Genomic DNA, 19038 nt, shown 5'->3' with positions numbered 1-19038 from the left:
CTGCGTAACACCACATCCCTCAAGAAGTCTTTAACTGAAAAATACTTGCAAGTGTAGTTGAAACATGATGCTGGTGCTTTATTTAAAGGGATGTGAAGTAGGTATGGTTGCAGTACAGAATACCCGAAGCCGGCAACAATTCAATGGATCACATCATTTCCTGTCTGAATAGTGATGTCCAGTTTGATCAACTTCACAGTTTAATTTCCACTCCTTAAATTCATATACATGTATATTTGAAAAAAAAAAAAAAACTAAAACATTTGCAGACTACTACCAAAGGGATCACATGTGTATCGCTAAGAGTTGCTCCAAAGTGTTAGTGTTACTTTTCACCCCCTCCACCTTTAATCTAAATATCCATGTGTCTGCAAGCACAACATAGTAACAAACTCTTAAATGTAGCATCAGGATGCGTTTGATCCAGGAGGCTAACAGAGCCATAGCATGCCTTTAAACATCAGTGCAGTATTAAGACTACAAACTGTTACCTGATACCCCAATCTGGGTTCTCCCACACACAAACATACACAGAACAGTTCTCGACACAGTAGACGTATTCACTCGTACCGAGCACAGGGGTTTGCACTATCACGACAAAAACACAAACAGCTGAGAGGTAACATGAGCAGACCTGAAAACGCAAGAGGCTGTGTCCTGCACAGGGAAAAGGCTTTGATATCAAACTGTTTGAGGTTTGTTTTTATACCAAACCTTGTCCCAGCTAGGTAAAAACATTCTTATGTACTGGAAATGTATTGCTACACAGTGTTACTCCTTTGAGTTTTTATATATTTATATAATATGCTATATGTATAAATGACCAGTTAGCTCAGTTTAAGGATATATCTATACTTGTTTTTTTGTTTTTTTACGTTGTGAACCAAAAAACAAGAGAAGGATCATATACATTTCTGAAGGTGTGACTGCAGCTTCAGGAATTCATGTATCAGTCGACTGTCCTGAAATACCGATGATCTGACAGCTCTAAAAATGGCGTACAGAGCAGCTTTACCTGCTCTGTTTATAAACAGCAAGTACAATGAAAGCCATTAATCATTTCACAAAAACATCTGCAGATATTCATCTATAGGTTGCATGGCGCTCTGTCAAATCCTCTTGGATGGAGTTGCATTGGATGCATTAGCAAAATGAATGAAAACTGATTAATAAGAGCACCCCTCCCATTTTCTCCCCCCCCCCTTTAAAAAAAAAAAAAAAAAAAGTTAATATGAATTCAGAATCAGACCAGAGTCCCCAGTTCTGCCCTCGCTCTCCCAAACCAGATGTGTTGACAGGTCAGAGGTCTGGGAAGCGGCTTGGATCTTCCTTGTACTCGGCAGGGATGAAGAAAATAGACTCGTCAAACTCGTCGTAGCGGAACTCTTGAAAGGTGACAGTGGCTGTGATCGTGGGGAAGACCGGGATGTCTGCGAGGCAAAAAAAAATGAAAACAATAAGAAAACATGTTTTTTTATGATCTTTCCTCCTGAAGCTCGCCCACTCGCAGGCAGTGCAGAGGTAGGTCGACGCATACCGAGTTTGACTGGAAACCCCGGTGGAAGCTTCATCTGAACAAACTCTCGGAGTTTGTTGAAGTGCTTGAAGGGGGCTATGACTTCCAACACGTTTAGTAACCTGGGGGCAGAGCAAAAGGAGTTGGCACTTGTTTTTTAATGCACAAAACCATAAAAGAACATAAAGGATATTAGATGCAATATGAAATCCTGGTTGGAAAATAGTATAGAGGAAATAGGCATAAAATATAGGTTTACAACTTATTTATAAATGTAAAAACTAAATATTTTAAATGTTTGTTTTTTGACAAAACAAATAACAGAAAATGCACTGGGATGAAGATGGTCATTGTCAATGGCAATGTGGCATGCACCTTAATTGCTCAGCTCACAGGTCTTCATAAATTACTGAATGGATTGTTTTTAGATCAACATTTGGGTGCTACATGAACGCTGCAGTTAGCATTGCTTCTAATCGTCCCGCCTGCACGATGCTTGATTCTTTTTAACGGGATCTCAAACATTCAGAGCTACAATCTGCAATCCCCCCGATGGTTTTTCTTCTGAGCTGTTTCAAAATTTCTCAAAACAAAAAGAAAAGGATGGATATGTTTTTCAGAATCTAACCTGCAAGTAAAATGTTTCGGTGACACTTTTGAAAAAAAAAAAAAAAAAAAATATAGCATTTTTGACAGTTTACAGTTTTCACTCAATCAGTTCTGCTGTGTGAGTTGAATCCACTCTCCTTTACAGTGGGAGGGGCGAATGAAACACGAGCAGCAAAGCTTATTTTTCCTGTGGTTTGCTTTCAGAGATGGAAATGTGAGAAGGCAAAACTTTGTAGGATATATTTTTACGTTTATTCGTACCTGGATTTTACAGACCGGTCACCATCGTTAGTAATGGAAGAGGGTGCTTTTAAAAAGGAGGGATATTTAAGTGCCCGCCTCTGGAGCAAAAGAAAACTGGCCATTTCCAAGAAATGATGCACCAAGCAACCCGATGTTGATCGGACACCAGGGTTTCTGAAACTTCAGTAGTTTAAAATTAAAGATGTTTAAAGACAACGTATTACAGCCAAGTTGTTCTTTTTATCCTTTTATCCTGGATTTTGAAATACTGACAAAAACTCCAGAGGTAAGGATCTTTATTCGCAAGGAAATACAGACAGCGACGGATATTCACAGTTAATAATGCCAACCAAGCCATTTGCTGATAGAAGAATCAAAAGCCAGTTTAAATAAATAGTCAATTAGTAACCACTTTCTTTTAATTTTGAAATATTAGTAAAACCATGTTTTCCAACAACTTCTGTCTCAAATCACGCCTCTGCCCCTACTATAAATACCTAACATTTGCTCACCGCAGGGAGGACAGGAAACATTTTTGGATGCTGTTAATATTACAGGGGTTGGACAATGAAACTGAAACACCTGTCATTTTAGTATGGGAGGTTTCATGGCTAAATTGGACCAGCCTGGTAGCCAGTCTTCATTGATTGCACATTGCACCAGTAAGAGCAGAGTGTGAAGGTTCAATTAGCAGGGTAAGAGCACAGTTTTGCTCAAAATATTGAAATGCACACAACATTATGGGTGACATACCAGAGTTCAAAAGAGGACAAATTGTTGGTGCACGTCTTGCTGGCGCATCTGTGACCAAGACAGCAAGTCTTTGTGATGTATCAAGATCCACGGTATCCAGGGTAATGTCAGCATACCACCAAGAAGGACGACCCACATCCAACAGGATTAACTGTGGACGCAAGAGGAAGCTGTCTGAAAGGGATGTTCGGGTGCTAACCCGGATTGTATCCAAAAAACATAAAACCACGGCTGCCCAAATCACGGCAGAATTAAATGTGCACCTCAACTCTCCTGTTTCCACCAGAACTGTCCGTCAGGAGCTCCACAGGGTCAATATACACGGCTGCTATAGCCAAACCTTTGGTCACTCATGCCAATGCCAACGTCGGTTTCAATGGTGCAAGGAGCACAAATCTTGGGCTGTGGACAATGTGAAACATGTATTGTTCTCTGATGAGTCCACCTTTACTGTTTTCCACACATCCGGGAGAGTTACGGTGTGGAGAAGCCCCAAAGAAGCGTACCACCCAGACTGTTGCATGCCCAGAGTGACGCTTGGGGGGCATTCCCTTGGTCCAATACTTGTGCTAGATGAGCGCGTCACTGCCAAGGACTACCGAACCATTCTTGAGGACCATGTGCATCCAATGGTTCAAAAATTGTCCTGAAGGCGGTGCCGTGTATCAGGATGACAATGCACCAATACACACAGCAAGACTGGTGAAAGATTGGTTTGATGAACATGAAAGTGAAGTTGAACATCTCCCATGGCTTGCACAGTCACCAGATCTAAATATTATTGAGCCACTTTGGGGTGTTTTGGAGGAGCGAGTCAGGAAATGTTTTCCTCCACCAGTATCACGTAGTGACCTGGTCACTATCCTGCAAGAAGAATGGTTTAAAATCCCTCTGACCACTGTGCAGGACTTGTATATGTCATTCTCAAGATGAATTGATGCTGTATTGGCTGCAAAAGGAGGCCCTACACCATACTAATAAATTATTGTGGTCTAAAACCAGGTGTTTCAGTTTCATTGTCCAACCCCTGTATATTTTAAAAGAGGAATTTGAATCGCCTAAAATCAGTCCCTGGGGAAACGTTGATCTCAAATCATGTTAAAGCCCCAATCTGACTATTTTAGTACTTTGTGTTGTGCAATCTTAAAATGCTTTAAAGTTTGACAAAACGTGAAAAAGTTCTAAGGAATAGGAACACTTTGCAAGGTACTGTTCAATTGGAGGAAAAAATGTCAAAAGAACCCTGAGGACTGAGACCTCCAATGATATCTTCTGCTAAATAATTTTTTTCCAACTGCAGCACTGATGATTTTTTCTCCATTAAACTGAACATTATAAAAGTAGCACATATATTTTCAACAATATAAAGCAGAAAATGTGAAGAGGAAAAATGACATTAAAAATCCATTAACTGTGATAAAGAATGGGATTTTAATGTTGTCCCCATTAAGGTTCACTCAGCAGAGGAGATAAAGCAATTTCCTTACATAACACAGCCTGCATTAATCTCGCATCATCATTTACTCCATTTAACATGCATGTATCTTTTAAACTGTGCTTTTCTCAAATCTCTCTTACTTGTTCTCCGTGACCGATTTGGAGATTATGAGTCGACATAAAACCCCATTTCAGCAGAAAATAAAACAAATTCTTAGTTCACAAAAGCAATAAATCTGAGCTTTTAGTGTATTACACCAAATAAAGTACAGACAAATGCATAGTATTAATGTAATGTATAAACTACAGTTCATCTGAAAGACAAACTGCTGGAAATTCAACACATACTGAAAGTAATAAAGTCCTAAATCTGTTTCTATGTTCTAACAAGCATTTTAGGATTTGGAAAAATGTGGCACAAGTTCTAGCCGTTTTTTTTTAACGTTATTTTTACTACATGTAAAATAACAGTTAATTGGGAAACTGACTTCTAAAGTTGGAAATTATAAGCAACTACGGACAAAAAATGAAGTTATCCATGTTGGTTAACAATTTGGCTGCTCTTTGAAAGGAAAATTGGCAGAATCAGAATAGGTATTTCTTAGAAAACTAAAGTCCATTAATATTTGTTCTCAGTTCGCGGGGGAGGTTTATTTTTCCTGCTGCTTTTGTGGATTTTCTTATCAGCGGTTATGCTGTGTAAGAAGTGAAACCTTTCATGTTCCAGACCTTATTATCTGAATTATTTTATCTCTACTCAACGCTTTTCTAAAACCCCAAGAGTACTCCCTGGATCAAGCAGCGCTGAAAGCTCTGTGGAGAGATCTGAGGAGGATGGGATGTACTTACGACTCGATGCCTAGAGGAAAATCCTGGCTCATGGCTACAGTAGCTTTGAAGTTCTTCTTGCTTTCCTTGCACATGAGCTCTCGACCGAGGTGAGGGGGCCTGAAGGTGAGAGGAGACACGAAGCAGATAAAGATGCATTACACACTCAGCACTTACGCAGATTGGCTTGTAGCTGCCCTGAATAATCGGGCAAATGTACAGCAAAGGCTGATGAAACCATAGAAACGTACTTTCCGTGCTCTGCCGTTATGTACTCTTCCCAAGAAATAGTGTTGGGGGCTGGAGCGGTAAGAGACTGCCTCCTCGCAGGCTGTAAAGAGCACAACATCAGTCAGGGGGATAATCACTGCTCTAAAGTGATACAACTATTAACTGCTGGTAAATGAAGACAGAACACTGAAATTAACTTTTTTTTTAACCTCAAAATTTTGCTCGCTGATGCTGCCTCCTTTACTCAGGCTCTCCATGATGGCTTTATTTCTCATGATGTCTTCTTCGCTTAAATGCTCCCGCCGTTTCCTCGACTCCAGCACCAGGCCGTTGACAGCGTAGAAGTCAGCCAGGAAGTTTCCAACCCTCTCCTAAACAGGAAACAAGCACACATCTAAATGTCATCATAAGCTGTCATGCTGTTGACCTTCCAAACGGCTAGGACTCAAAACTTGAACTGGATCACGAACCTCCAAGGGACAATATAATAGCATTTTTAGCTCTGCAACTGTTAAACTGAGCCCTCAGTGGTTTACAAATTGGGACATTTTCTTTAATGGATCTTTTGAAAATTTCTCCAATTTTAGTATATGTGCAACATAAAATATATAACATAGAACCTAGAACCACAAAGGGCGGTCGTTTTGAAAACTAAACATTGACTGACATGGATCTCGACCAACAAAATGCATCAAATAAATCTTCGCTGTTTTTTTTTCCAGCACTGGTGGCCTTTATTTTTTGACAGTAGGTAGACAGGAAAGCAGGAAAGAGGGGTAGAGAGAGAGTCGCTGGGTCCGGGACTCGAACCCGGGACGGCCGCTTCGAGGACTGTAGCCTCCGCATATAGTCGCGCATTTAACCCCTACACCATCAGCGCCGCCGCGCCCAATGTTATGTTTTTTTTAACTAAATAATATATTATTACAATATATATAATAATATAGATTTTACTGCTTTGACAGGATTAGTTATAACCATGCCGGCTTTAAAATACAGATGAATCTCAACAAATTAGATAATCATAGAATAGCTGTTTTATTTCAGTAATATTCAAAAAGTGAAACTCGTAGTTTCTTTACACACAGTGATATATTTTTAAGTGTTAATTACTGTTATTTTAGCTGATTGTGGCTCAGAGCTAATGAAAACCCAAATTAAAATTTATTCGAAAATGAAATTATTAAATAAGACCAAAAACAGGATTTTTTTTTTTTTCTTTTCCAAAAATAAGATTTCCCTCCTTGAACCTCCACCTTAACGTGGTGGAGGGGTTTGAGTGCTCGAATGATCCTAGAGGCTATGTTGTCTGGGGCTTAAATGCCCCTGGTAGGGTCTCCCATGGCAAACAGGCTCTAGGTGACGGGTCAGACAAAGAGCAGTTCAAGAACCCCTCATGACGACTACAAAATCGAGGCATGCGACGTCGCCCGGTACGGCGGAGCCGGGGTCCCACCCTGGAGCCAGGCCTGGGGTCGGGACTCGTCGGAGAGCGCCTGGTGGCTGGGTTGCTCCTCGCAGGAACCGGCCGGGCCAAGCCCGAACAAGAGACGCGAGACCATCCCCCATTGGGCCCACCACCTGCAGGGGGAACCGTGAGGGACCGGTGCAAAGAGGATTGGGCGGCGGACGAAGGTGGAGACCTCGGCGGCCCGATCCCCAGATGCTTAGGCTGGCTCTAGGGACGTGGAATGTCACCTCGCTGGGGGGAAGGAGCCTGAGCTTGTGCGGGAAGTCGAGAGATATCGACTAGAAATAGTCGGGCTCGCCTCCACGCACAGTGTGGGCTCTGGAACCCATCTCCTCGAGAGGGGCTGGACTCTCTTCTACTCTGGAGTGGCCCGCGGGGAGAGGCGGCGGGCTGGGGTGGGTTTGCTTGTCGCCCCCCAGCTCAGCCGTCTCGTGTTGGGGTTTACCCCAGTGGATGAGAGGGTCGCATCCCTGCGCCTTTGGTTTGGGGAGAGGTCTCTGACTATCATTTCAGCCTACGGGCCGAGTGGTAGTGCGGAGTACCCGGCCTTCTTGGCGTCCTTGTCGGGGTGCTGGATAGTGCCCCTCCTGGGGACTCCATTATTCTGCTGGGGGACTTCAACGCCCACGTGGGAAACGACAGTGACACCTGGAGAGGCGTGATCGGGAGGAATGGCCTCCCCGATCTGAATCCGAGCAGTGTTTTGTTATTGGACTTCTGTGCTAGTCACGGTTTGTCCATAACGAACACCATGTTCAAACATAAGGGTGTCCATCAGTGGACTTGGCACCAGGACACCCTAGGCAGGAGGTCGATGATCGACTTTGTTGTCGTATCATCAGACCTTCAGCCGCACGTTTTGGACACTCGGGTAAAGAGAGGGGCTGAGTGGGCAGCAAAGCCTCGATGACCCATCCCCCCATTGTCTTGTGTCATGATGTATGTTTGAATGGGTTGTACTAGAATTCTAATTTCCCCTCGGGGACCAATAAAGTATCTTTGAATTGAATTGAATTGAGCTGTCCACTGATTACCACCTGGTGGTGAGTTGAATCCGCTGGGGGAGGAGAAAGCCGGACAGACTTGGCAGGCCCAAGCGCATAGTGAGGGTCTGCTGGGAACGTCTGGCGGACCCCTTGGCCAGGAATGTGTTCAACTCCCACCTCCGGGAGAGCTTTGACCAGATTCCGAGGGATGTTGGAGACATAGAGTCCGAGTGGACCATGTTCTCCGCATCCATTGTCGATGCTGCAGCCCATAGCTGCGGCCGTAAGGTCTGAGGTGCCTGTCGCGGCGGCAATCCCCGAACCCGGTGGTGGACACCGGCAGTAAAGGATGCTGTCAAGCTGAAGAAGGAGTCCTATCGGCTGTGGTTGGCTTGTGGGACTCCTGAGGCAGCTGACGGGTACCGTGGGGCCAAGCGTGCCGCGGCCCGGGCGGTAGCAGAGGCAAAAACTAGGACCTGGGAGGAGTTGGGTGAGGCCATGGAGAAGGACTACCGGTTGGCCCAGAAGCGATTCTGGCAAACCGTCCAGCGCCTCAGGAGGGGGAAGCAGTGCTTCGCCAACACTGTTTACAGTGGGGGTGGGAGGCTGCTGACCTCGACTGCAGACATTATTGGGCGGTGGAAGGAATACTTCGAGGATCTCCTCAATTCTGCCATCACGCATTCCCTGGTGGAAACAGAGGCTGGGGACTCGGGGTTGGACTCTTTCATCACCCAGGCTGAAGTCACCGAGGTGGTTAAAAAGCTCAGCGGTGGCAGGCCGTCGGGGTTGGATGAGATCCGCCCTGAGTACCTCAAGTCTTTGGATGTTGTGGGGCTGTCATGGTTGACACGCCTCTTCAACATTCCGTGGCGGACGGGGACAGTGCCTTTGGATTGGCAGACTGGGGTGGTGGTCCCCCTACATAAAAAGGGTGATCGGAGGGTGTGTTCCAACTACAGGGGATCACACTCCTCAGCCTCCCTGATAAGGCCTATGCCAGGGTATTGGAGAGGAGAGTCCGGCCGATAGTCGAACCGCGGCTTCAGGAGGAGCAGTGTGGTTTTCGTCCTGGCCGTGGAACACTGGATCAGCTCTATACCCTCTACAGGGTGCTCGAGGGTTCATGGGAGTTTGCCCAACCGGTCCACATGTGTTTTGTGGACCTGGAGAAAGCATTCGACTGTGTCCCTCGTGATGCCCTGTGGGGGGTGTTCCAGGAGTATGGAATCGGGGGCCCTTTATTAGGGGCCATCCGGTCTCTGTACAAGCGGAGCAGGAGTTTGGTTCGCATTGCCGGCACTAAGTCGGACCTGTTCCCGGTGCATGTTGGACTCCGGCAGGGCTGCCCTTTGTCACCGGTCCTGTTCATAACTTTTATGGACAGGATTTCTAGGCGCAGCCAAGGGCCGGAGGGGGTCTGGTTTGGGGACTAGTGGATTTCGTCTCTTCTTTTTGCGGATGACGTGGTCCTGCTGGCCCCCTCTAGCCAAGACCTACAGCATGCACTGGGGCGGTTCACAGCCGAGTGTGAAGCGGCTGGGATGAAAATCAGTTCCTCCAAGTCCGAGGCCATGGTTCTCAACCGGAAAAGGGTGGCTTGTCCTCTTCAGGTTGGAGGGGAGTTCCTGCCTCGAGTGGAGGAGTTTAAGTATCTCGGGGTCTTGTTCACGAGTGAGGGAAGAATGGAGTGGGAGATCGACAGACGGATCGATGCGGCTGCCACAGTAATGGGGGCGCTGTGCCGGTCCGTTGTGGTGAAGAGAGAGCTGAGCCAAAAAGCGAAGCTCTCGATTTACCGGTCGGTCTACAATCCTACCCTCACCTATGGCCATGAACTTTGGGTCATGACCGAAAGAATGAGATCCCGGATACAAGCGGCTGAAATGAGCTTCCTCCGTAGGGTGGCCGGGCACTCCCTTAGAGATAGGGTGAGGAGCTCAGCCATCCGGGAGGGGCTTGGAGTAGAGCCGCTGCTCCTCCACATTGAGAGGAGCCTGTTGAGGTGGCTCGGGCATCTATACCGGATGCCTCCTGGACGCCTTCCACGGGAGGTGTTCCAGGCACGTCCCACCGGGAGGAGGCCCAGGGGACGGCCCAGGACACGCTGGAGGGACTATGTCTCTCGGATGGCCTGGGAACGCCTTGGGCTCCCCCTGGAGGAACTGGAGGAGGTGTCTGGAGAGGGGGACGTCTGGGCGTCTCTGCTGAGTCTGCTGCCCCCGTGATCCTGGATAAAGCGGAAGACGACGAGTACGAGTACAAAAACAGGATTTTTAATGAAGGCATATTATTTTTTGTCCCACACAAGCATGGGGGAGACATCTGACTTGACAGATGTCCAGCAGACACAAAAGGTCACTGCTCAAGAAGCCATCTTCACTGTAGTGAACGGCAGAATGCTGTATCCAACCATATCACAGGAAGGTTGTGTGGAAGGAAAAAGTGCATAGGCAACAGGGATAACTGATGCCTTGAGAGGATTGTAAGGCAAAGCCCATTCAAGGGTTTTTGGGAGATTCACAAGGCGTGGACTATAGCCGGAGTCCTTCAAGAGCTACTGCACACGTACACATCCAGGACATGTGCTGCGACTGCCAAGATTCCTCAAGTCAAACAACTCCTGAACCAGAGACAACATCAGAAGCGTTTTTCCTGCCCTAAGAAGAAAAAGGACAGGTCTGTTGCTCTGTGGTCCAAAGTCTTTTTTTCAGACAAAATAAATGTTACATTTTATTGGCAATCATGATCCCCGAGTCTGGAGGAACAGTTGGTAGGCACCAAATCCAAATTGTTTGAGGTGCAGTGTGATGTTTTAGTAGGCCATGTTACCTGCTGGCATTGAACCACTTAATTTAAGTCCAAAACTCAGAGCAGCTGTCTACCAGGACATTTTAAAAGACTTCATGCTTCCTTCTTCATACAAAGTTTATGGAGGTGCTGATTTCATTTTCCAGCAGGACTTCCACTCTTTTTTAGTTTTACTGGGCTTGACTGGCTAGCACACTGGTCTGAGAATCTACGGGGTGATGTGAAGCGGAAGACGAGCGACACCAGAACCAACAATGCAGAGGAGCTGAGGGCCACCATTAAAGCACCCCGGGATTCCTTAACACCGCAGGAGAGCCACAGGCTGATCGCTTCCATGCCACGTCACACTGATGCAGTAAGTCATGCAAAAGAAGCCCTGCCCAAGTATTCAGCGCAAACACTTTACAGTACATGAACATAATTTTCATTAGGCTGACACTTCTTTAATAAAATGCCTTTTATTGTTTTTCTTTTGTAACACTTAAATTTTCCTGAGAAACTAAATTTTGGGATTTCAACAGATATAAGCCACAAAGAAACAAAATGAACAGTAAAACACGACATAAATCACTCCGTGTGTAATCAGTCTGTAAGACGAATCAGTTTCTCTTATTGTATTAAATCACTGAAATGTGCTGCTGTATATCCAACACTGTTGGAGACGGGACATGCGGAAGTGAATGCTTTGTGGGTACTTAAAGAAATGTTAACAAATATAAAATATTAAGCAGAATGTGACAGAGGCTTCAGGCATGATATTATTACCTGTTACTTTATTCTAAACACTCCAATAAAATATTTTGACATTTTTTTCCTTTAATAGATTAGTCATTTTTGTCAGTGTTGCATATTATTCATCAGTACTTCTAAATAAAGCTGCAATGTGGCCTGAATCTCTGGGCTTAAAGAACCCAATGTAATGGTAAACATTTTTTTCCAGGTTTTCTTTGTTTTTTAATGTTTTTTTTTTGCTATTTATTTATCCATCATAAAATAAAATATTTTTAATTGTCATGTTTGCTGTGGTAAAGGTTCCTCTGAAAATGGGTTAAAATACCCCCCCCAGTGACTCTACCGTTATATCCCTGTTTTCCAATCATGAAGCTGTGACAAGCCTTACCGTTTTATCCTCTCTGAAGAGCCAGCCTATCTGACTACGAGAGAAAGTGATGGACTTTGTTGACAGAGTGGCAGAGTAGACGTCGCTGCTCATCAGAATGTCCACTTCCTCCTCGGTCTCCATCTCTGACTCCTAGGAGGATAGCGAGTGTTTCTTGTCATATTAAATCACCCACTGAAATGGACTTCTGGTCACAGTAGCAGCCACTCACCTCGTGGTGTATTCTTTGGTACACTTTTGCTTCATTGTCCAAAACCACAAAGGACTGGGAGGGTGGGGCGTCACCGTTAAAAATGAAGCTCAGATCTCCGCGCTGACACTTCATGTCATTGAAGTCTATGAGGGTGGTGTCAAGTCTAAATCAGGATAGAGGACAGAGAATTAGGAGGGCGTGAAGATTGTTTCGGCCTACTTTCTGGCTCTAAAAGAAGTTCTTGCCCTAAATATCAACTATTTGCTGCATTTAACACTCATTCTACTTTCTTCCTGGTACAGGAACTTTTTTGGATGCCTTACCTGATATTAATACCCTGCTTGTAGATTTTACAAGCATCAGACGGCAGCATTCTGGACAGCAAAGGTACTAAAACAGACAAAACCTGGTGTAAAAAAACACTAATCTGTTATAGAGAATCAATTACTTTCTAATGGTAACCAATAACGGCTGGGGGAAAAAAAGCATATACATTTGCCTGTACCAATAGCGCCATGCTTGCTGCCTTTTTGAATCACTGTTTAAGAACATTGATTATTTTTTATTTCTACAACAAATCATCTCACCCCAGCTCTGAAAGTCCCAGTGAACCTCGAGATAAAAGTCACCAAGCTGCAAAAAAAGATATATACAGACAGTCTTAAAGATTCATCTAATAAAATGAGAAGACAGATTTGCAGTTATTTCCAGAACTGGCTTTATTTATTTATTTTGTTTATACAAAATATATCTTTAAACACAATAAACTCAGTTCAGCTGTGGTGTTCAGGCGTTTTAATCGACACATATCTGTGTGTCTGAGACCAGCTGTAATCCTCACCTCCCTGAGAGCTTTCAGTAATTTTGGCCTCTTTTCTTCCACATTCTCTCTGGACTGCTGCTTCAACTTCCTTAATATTGCTGTAACTGGGGGAGAAAAGGGAAGAACAGGAGCACAAAAACAAATAAGCTCAGAGACATAGGTAGGTTGCATCTAATGCACGTTCCTCTTCAAAATCGAAACAAACGCAGCAGGCTTCCCACGTTAGACAAGCAGGGATGATTTCAGCAATCTCAGCGAATGTTTAGGTAGATCAGCAACATGCCTTCTGGTCTGAATGTCCAAGAACAGATCAAAGTTCTGCACACACACATGGCTTTGGTCACAGAGGACAAACGTAACGTAACTGAACTTAAAAGACTTTAGGGGCCTCTATACATTTTAAAAATCAATGCGTCCTTCACAAAGCTTCAAATATTCTGTTTTTTACAAACAGCAAAAAATGGCAGTGGTAGAAGATTAGTTTAGCTTTAAATAAACTCCATTAATGCGCACATTATATGTACATTAGGGTCTTTTTTTAGCCTTCTTTCCAAACAATCTAAAAAAAAGAATACGCTTTTTTTCTCCCTTTCCTACATTTCTGGAAGACTTTGCATTGACCGGGCCTAACTGTCTTCTGGAACAGACACAACAACACAAACTGGTTTGCACCGGTACCAACAGCACTGACTGAATCAGCAGCTATAACTCACTGGCTCATGAAATGTGCCTCTCTCAGAAACTAACCAGTGACCCTTTAATGATAACGGACTGCACAGAGCGAGTCAGCACATCTCAGTGTATCCTGGTTGACTCATGCAGGGTGGGGAACACCGGACCGGGAGCGAGCGTGATTAAGAGGGGCAGTGCTGACGAGGCGCATGCAGTTTGTCGCAGCCCATTCAGACAACTAGAGAGTTACCCGCTGAAACTGAGGTGACTTATGACAGGACCGCAGTGTGTTTATAAACCAGTAACACACAATTCATCTAATGCAAGCATTGCTACATTTCTTGCTCCAACTAAATAGCTAGTGTGCCCTTTTTTAAAGAAAAACCTAATGATGTGCCATTATTGTATGACTTTCCACGTCCTTGCAGGCGACAGCCCTCTCTCCAACTCTCACTGCTGCCCCCTCATGAGAGATGTGACCTTTTCAAAGCAAACTTCGGGTCCCAGACCCGGTCCACGGCCAGCTTGCCACGACAGGCAAGGGTAGCTGAGATGCATACTAACAAAGTTTAGGGTCAATTATGGAAATAAATGGCCTTACAGTCTCCAACACAAGCTGTGAATGCAGAGGTTGGCAATAAATCTGTTACATCAACTATGTAGCCAAAAGAAAGAACTAAATGCATTAACAGAAGACTGTTGCAAGTAGTGATGACTAAGGATTTGGGTCAGTTACCCTTTTGTTTCTTTTATCTGGAACAAAAAACATAACTTAGCAGAAACAAGTCTCACCAGACATTAAACCTAAAAACAGCAGAATCACTGGGTGGGTTAGTGATTAGTTCAGATACTCAGGGCTGCCCCACATTACAAGTCAGAACACGAACTGCTTCCCATCCAATCTGGATGACGAGCGCTCTGAGAAACTCCAAACCCCTTAGCCTTTGGAGCCGACATCATAGCAGTGCTAGGATTCAATATTTGCTATTAATTCTTGAAAATGTCCCAACAAAATCAACCGCAGTAGCTCAACCAGAAGATGGAAAAATGAGGAATCTTGCATTGAAGCGACTTTTCTGAATGAGATCTCAGGAAATGTGGAAATCTGAATATAAAACAAGATAAAAAATGATTTTCAGCAGCAAATGAAGCTGGAATGTAACCAAATATGATTCTTCTTTAACACAGTTCAGACTTAAAAGGTGACACATTGCGAAGCTGCTGCCAAAGCATCAACACAGTACACAAGTCCAGTTATTAGACTGATTAAATAACAAGTGAGAGCAACCAACAATCAGAATGAGCATAAAGTCACATTATAAGCTCCTTAGAGCTGTAACTTACTCATCTGTCTATCACCATAGCTGATAGCTTCTGCAAGGGGACTCCATCCCTGTGCATTCTTTATCTTAACAGGGGCATTGTGAGCCAGGAGGAGAAGAGCACACTCTGAAAGGCAAAACACACAGAGACAAATGTAAGCCACTCTGTCTCTACAACATGTTCCTGGCATGGTTAACCTGGCATGCTCAATGGTTCGTTCTTCAATGGCGAGACATGTCATAGACACAATTAAAACAATTAGATTAGAAGGTACCAAAAGCTAACCCAGTTAGTATATAGAAACCCCCCATTACAGACTGCAGTCCCACCTACATCCTGCTCAGTTGCTGTGGGAACAGGACACTGATTGGCCGATTTCATTGGCCAAGCTTCATTGGCCGTTTCTGAACCTGGCAAGGATCATCTCCAGATTGTAATTTTGGAAAAACTCTCCATCACAAACCAGAACAAATGGATGTGCACCAATTCTCACCCGGCAGGGTAACTGGTGCAGTGGGTAGAAGTGGTTTAGACACCATTTCCGATCAACTGAAGAGAGCAGCAGATGGCCAGTTTTGACCATGTGACCAATATAAACATAAGTTTGGACGACATAAAAATAATTAGTAGTGAATAAAGTCAGAAAATCAGCCGAACACAATGACTGCGTATTAGCCAGGACATGACCTCTGGTAGTTTATATTGCTTACTGTTCGTTTTTCTTGACACCAGTTAATGACATGATAAACTTGGGTCACTCTGATGAGTCGTTTCTAGCCTCCTCCCACCAGTAAAAATGCTTTGTCCTCTATTTAACAGGAAACCCCTCCCAGTCTGCTTTCTCACCACTTCTGCCCAGGTCACTCCCCGCCTGACTGTGAAGGAACACACCCAGTGTTGAGATTCTCATGCAGACTTTGTCTAACAAAAGATAACTATGACAGAAGAAAAATCCATGATTTATAAGAAAACACCAAATGTTCTATGCTAATCGTCTAGCACTTGAATGATGTGAAACAGACCCACTCTGTGTAAGCATGCACACCTGTTGTTCATAAAAGGAGGACGTTCCTAAAGGTGATCAGTAAACGGATTTAACCAAAACGATGGGGACATTTTCCCCCTGTTAAGACTTTCAGAAGAGATGATACTTTGCACAGTGAGCATCGTTGTGTAAAAACTGCAACTGAATTTAGTGGATATTTATTTTTTATGTTTGCTTAAGTCTATGTATAGAAAACCAAAAGAAATGTTATAGATAATATTATCATGACTCTAAAAGTCAATATAGCAGAAAATTTAAGCAGCAGAAGGAATTATTGTTGATTTTCTGTCTAAAATAGAAGCATAGAGATTAAGCCTTATTGACATTACATGAAAATTGTGATATTATTGTTGAATACTGCAGTGATTTAGTCGCAAATAACCCAAATTTCCGCTCCTCTTTTTTGGCATGCTCACTCTCCATATAAGGGACTGAATTTATTAGTGTTAGTTAGTGTGCAGACTGTGAACACATCAAACTTGAACTATAATCGCTGATCAAACTTTGCATTGAAGAAGTCCTTTCCAATTGTGACATTGCACAAATTGACATAATGATGATTTTGAGACGTTATATTATTAAGCTCTGGTTTAGATCATGTTATGCATTTTGGTTTTATATTTTTGTGTAAACACCGCCATACCACAAAATCATTTTAAATCAAGGCAATCACACCATAAGAATCTCATACTGGCCCACGTCTAATCAATTAAGAGTTAAATATGGTGATGGTCCAAAAACAGAGTGGAGAACTCTCAAAATGATACTTAATAATACAAACCGATCACACTTAATTTACTGGTATATACTGACAGATGGTATTTTGAAAAACTGAAAACAAACAAACAAACAAAAAACACCCAACCTAATCATACGGCTTTGTTGCAGAGTTTTTCTGCTTTACCTTTGTGGCCCAACATCACAGCAAGGTGAAGAGGTGTGTTTCCTAAAAAGACAAACAAATTAATCCATGTCCAACCCACAGACACAGACATATTAGTCATAGCAAATTTATTATATTTCAGTAATCGTAATCAGAAATCGATAACATAGATTAATGACACACAGAATAATATAGAGGCTGGCTGCTCATAGTGCTGTATCCAAGCATTTTCATGGAAAGTTAAGTGGAAGCACAAAGTGTGGTTGGGTGACCTAAACACCTTGTGGAGGTGTCAATGACTGTCTGCTAGAAAACTGTCTAATATATCATATTAAATATCCATTTTATTGGTTGTATTTCATATTTCTAACAAACTGATTTTGGGGTTTTCATTAGCTGTAAGTCACAATCAAATCAACAGTAATAAACTCTTTCCACAATTAATCTATCTAACACAAGTTTCACTTGAATTACTGATATGAATAATTATTGATTATATTCTAATACAATGAAATGCAACAATACCCTCTGGGACAACAGTTATTTAAAGACATAAGGTAAGTGTAGGAAGCTTACCATGCACGTCTTTCTGAGAGATGCTATTGGTCCTGATGAGAGATGAGAGTCGACGGACATCCCCTTTGAACACACACTCGTGAACAGGAAACTCTAGCTCCTCACTGGTCAGGATTATTGGGTTTTTGTTGTCATCGTTCACAACGGATGCGTTGCCGTTTATGTTGTTGGCATTGAGCTGCTGCTGCTGTTGCAGTGCCGAGGATTTGACAGATTTCTGAAAAGCCTTGTTAGACTTAAAGCGGTTACTATTACCGTTGGGGGCTGTCCCGTTGGAGGTCTCGTCGTAGGCATCCGCTATCGCTTCATTTTTGTTCGCTTTATTGTGATCCTTCCGCATGGTGCGTATCTTTTCACCTGTCATGATGACTACCGCACGTCAGCTGGATTACTATTGCTACTACAAAATTGGGAACATTACAAAAAAAAACCAACCCTATATATAATAAAAAGAACAACCTCGAACGCTTATTCTTTTAGTTTTTTATCATTCAAATATCGCAACACCAGCTGACAGACTAAAAGCCAACATTAGCTTCCATCAGACGTTAGCTTGCTAGCCGTAAATAAAAGATGAATACGATGGGTGCGGCGATGAATAAAGAAATTAACCTTAAACATAACAGAACACACACGGACTAAATGAACAGAAAGAGAGAAATTAAAACAACCTGCGGACGACTACATCATTGTGTCTTCTTTAACCTTTTAAACGTTTTAAAAGAAAATCGGTTCAGTCTTTGCCGCAAAAGTCGGGCGGACAGATTGGTACAATAAACCAACCGAGCTAACGTTCTCGCTAGCGACACTGACAGCAGACCTCGCGAGATCATAGAACTCTTCTTCTTCTTATTCTTCTTCTGTTTTTCTAATGGCGGTTGGCAAACAACTGCTCGATGCACTACCGCCACCTGCTTGGTTGAATTATGGATCAGAAATTATTAATAATCAAATTATTATTGTCTTGGTATATCCGTATATAGATACTGAAGATGATGGCATCTCTCTCTACCTGCTTTATAATAGATTAAAAAATGAGGACCTTTGTAAAAAGTAATTTGTGTTCGGTTCATGAAATGTTTATAATCTGATTTCATACCATCATTGTGCAATATTCTTTAAAAGCATTCTTTAAAGCTTTATATATTTTGTCACAATACCACCACAAACTACGATGTAATGTATTAGGATATTATGTGATAGACATAATAGATAGAAATACAAGAAAAAAACATACATGATTTTCAAAATTGTTTGCAAAATTATTTGTATACACTCTAGTCAATACTTTGGAGAAGCAATTTGCTGCAATACAGCTGCAAGTATGAGATAGGATTTGACTCTACCAGCTTTGCATATCTTAAGACTGATTATTTGCTCAGCCTTTGCAAAAGAGCTCAGTCAGCATGAGAAGAGTTTCTGTGGACATCAATTTCAGGTCTTGTCATATTTACTTTGACAGGGCCACTTTTGCTCACAAAAAAAGGTTGGATCTCATAAAATTCCTTTGTAGATCTA

General features: G+C 43.0%; 1 protein-coding gene across 1 annotated transcript; it reads right to left on the bottom strand.

Annotated features, from left to right (window-relative positions):
- Positions 1–57: 57 nt before the first annotated feature.
- On the bottom strand, positions 58–18336 carry LOC124869422 (ankyrin repeat domain-containing protein 13C-like). The gene is made up of 13 exons (XM_047367257.1): positions 17521–18336; positions 16966–17007; positions 15038–15142; positions 13040–13125; positions 12786–12831; positions 12522–12588; positions 12217–12361; positions 12006–12137; positions 5827–5988; positions 5638–5717; positions 5408–5506; positions 1538–1638; positions 58–1430 (listed from the first exon to the last, which is right to left on the bottom strand). The coding sequence occupies exons 1-13, from the start codon at positions 17882–17884 to the stop codon at positions 1300–1302; spliced, it is 1560 nt and encodes a 519-aa protein (XP_047223213.1). The 5' UTR covers positions 17885–18336; the 3' UTR covers positions 58–1299.
- Between the last annotated feature and the right edge of the window lie 702 nt (positions 18337–19038).

This window comes from Girardinichthys multiradiatus, chromosome 6 (assembly GCF_021462225.1).
Source record: "Girardinichthys multiradiatus isolate DD_20200921_A chromosome 6, DD_fGirMul_XY1, whole genome shotgun sequence".
NCBI lineage: Eukaryota > Metazoa > Chordata > Actinopteri > Cyprinodontiformes > Goodeidae > Girardinichthys > Girardinichthys multiradiatus.
Note: the sequence above shows the minus strand (reverse complement) of the source record. Positions and strands in the feature narration are given on the sequence as shown.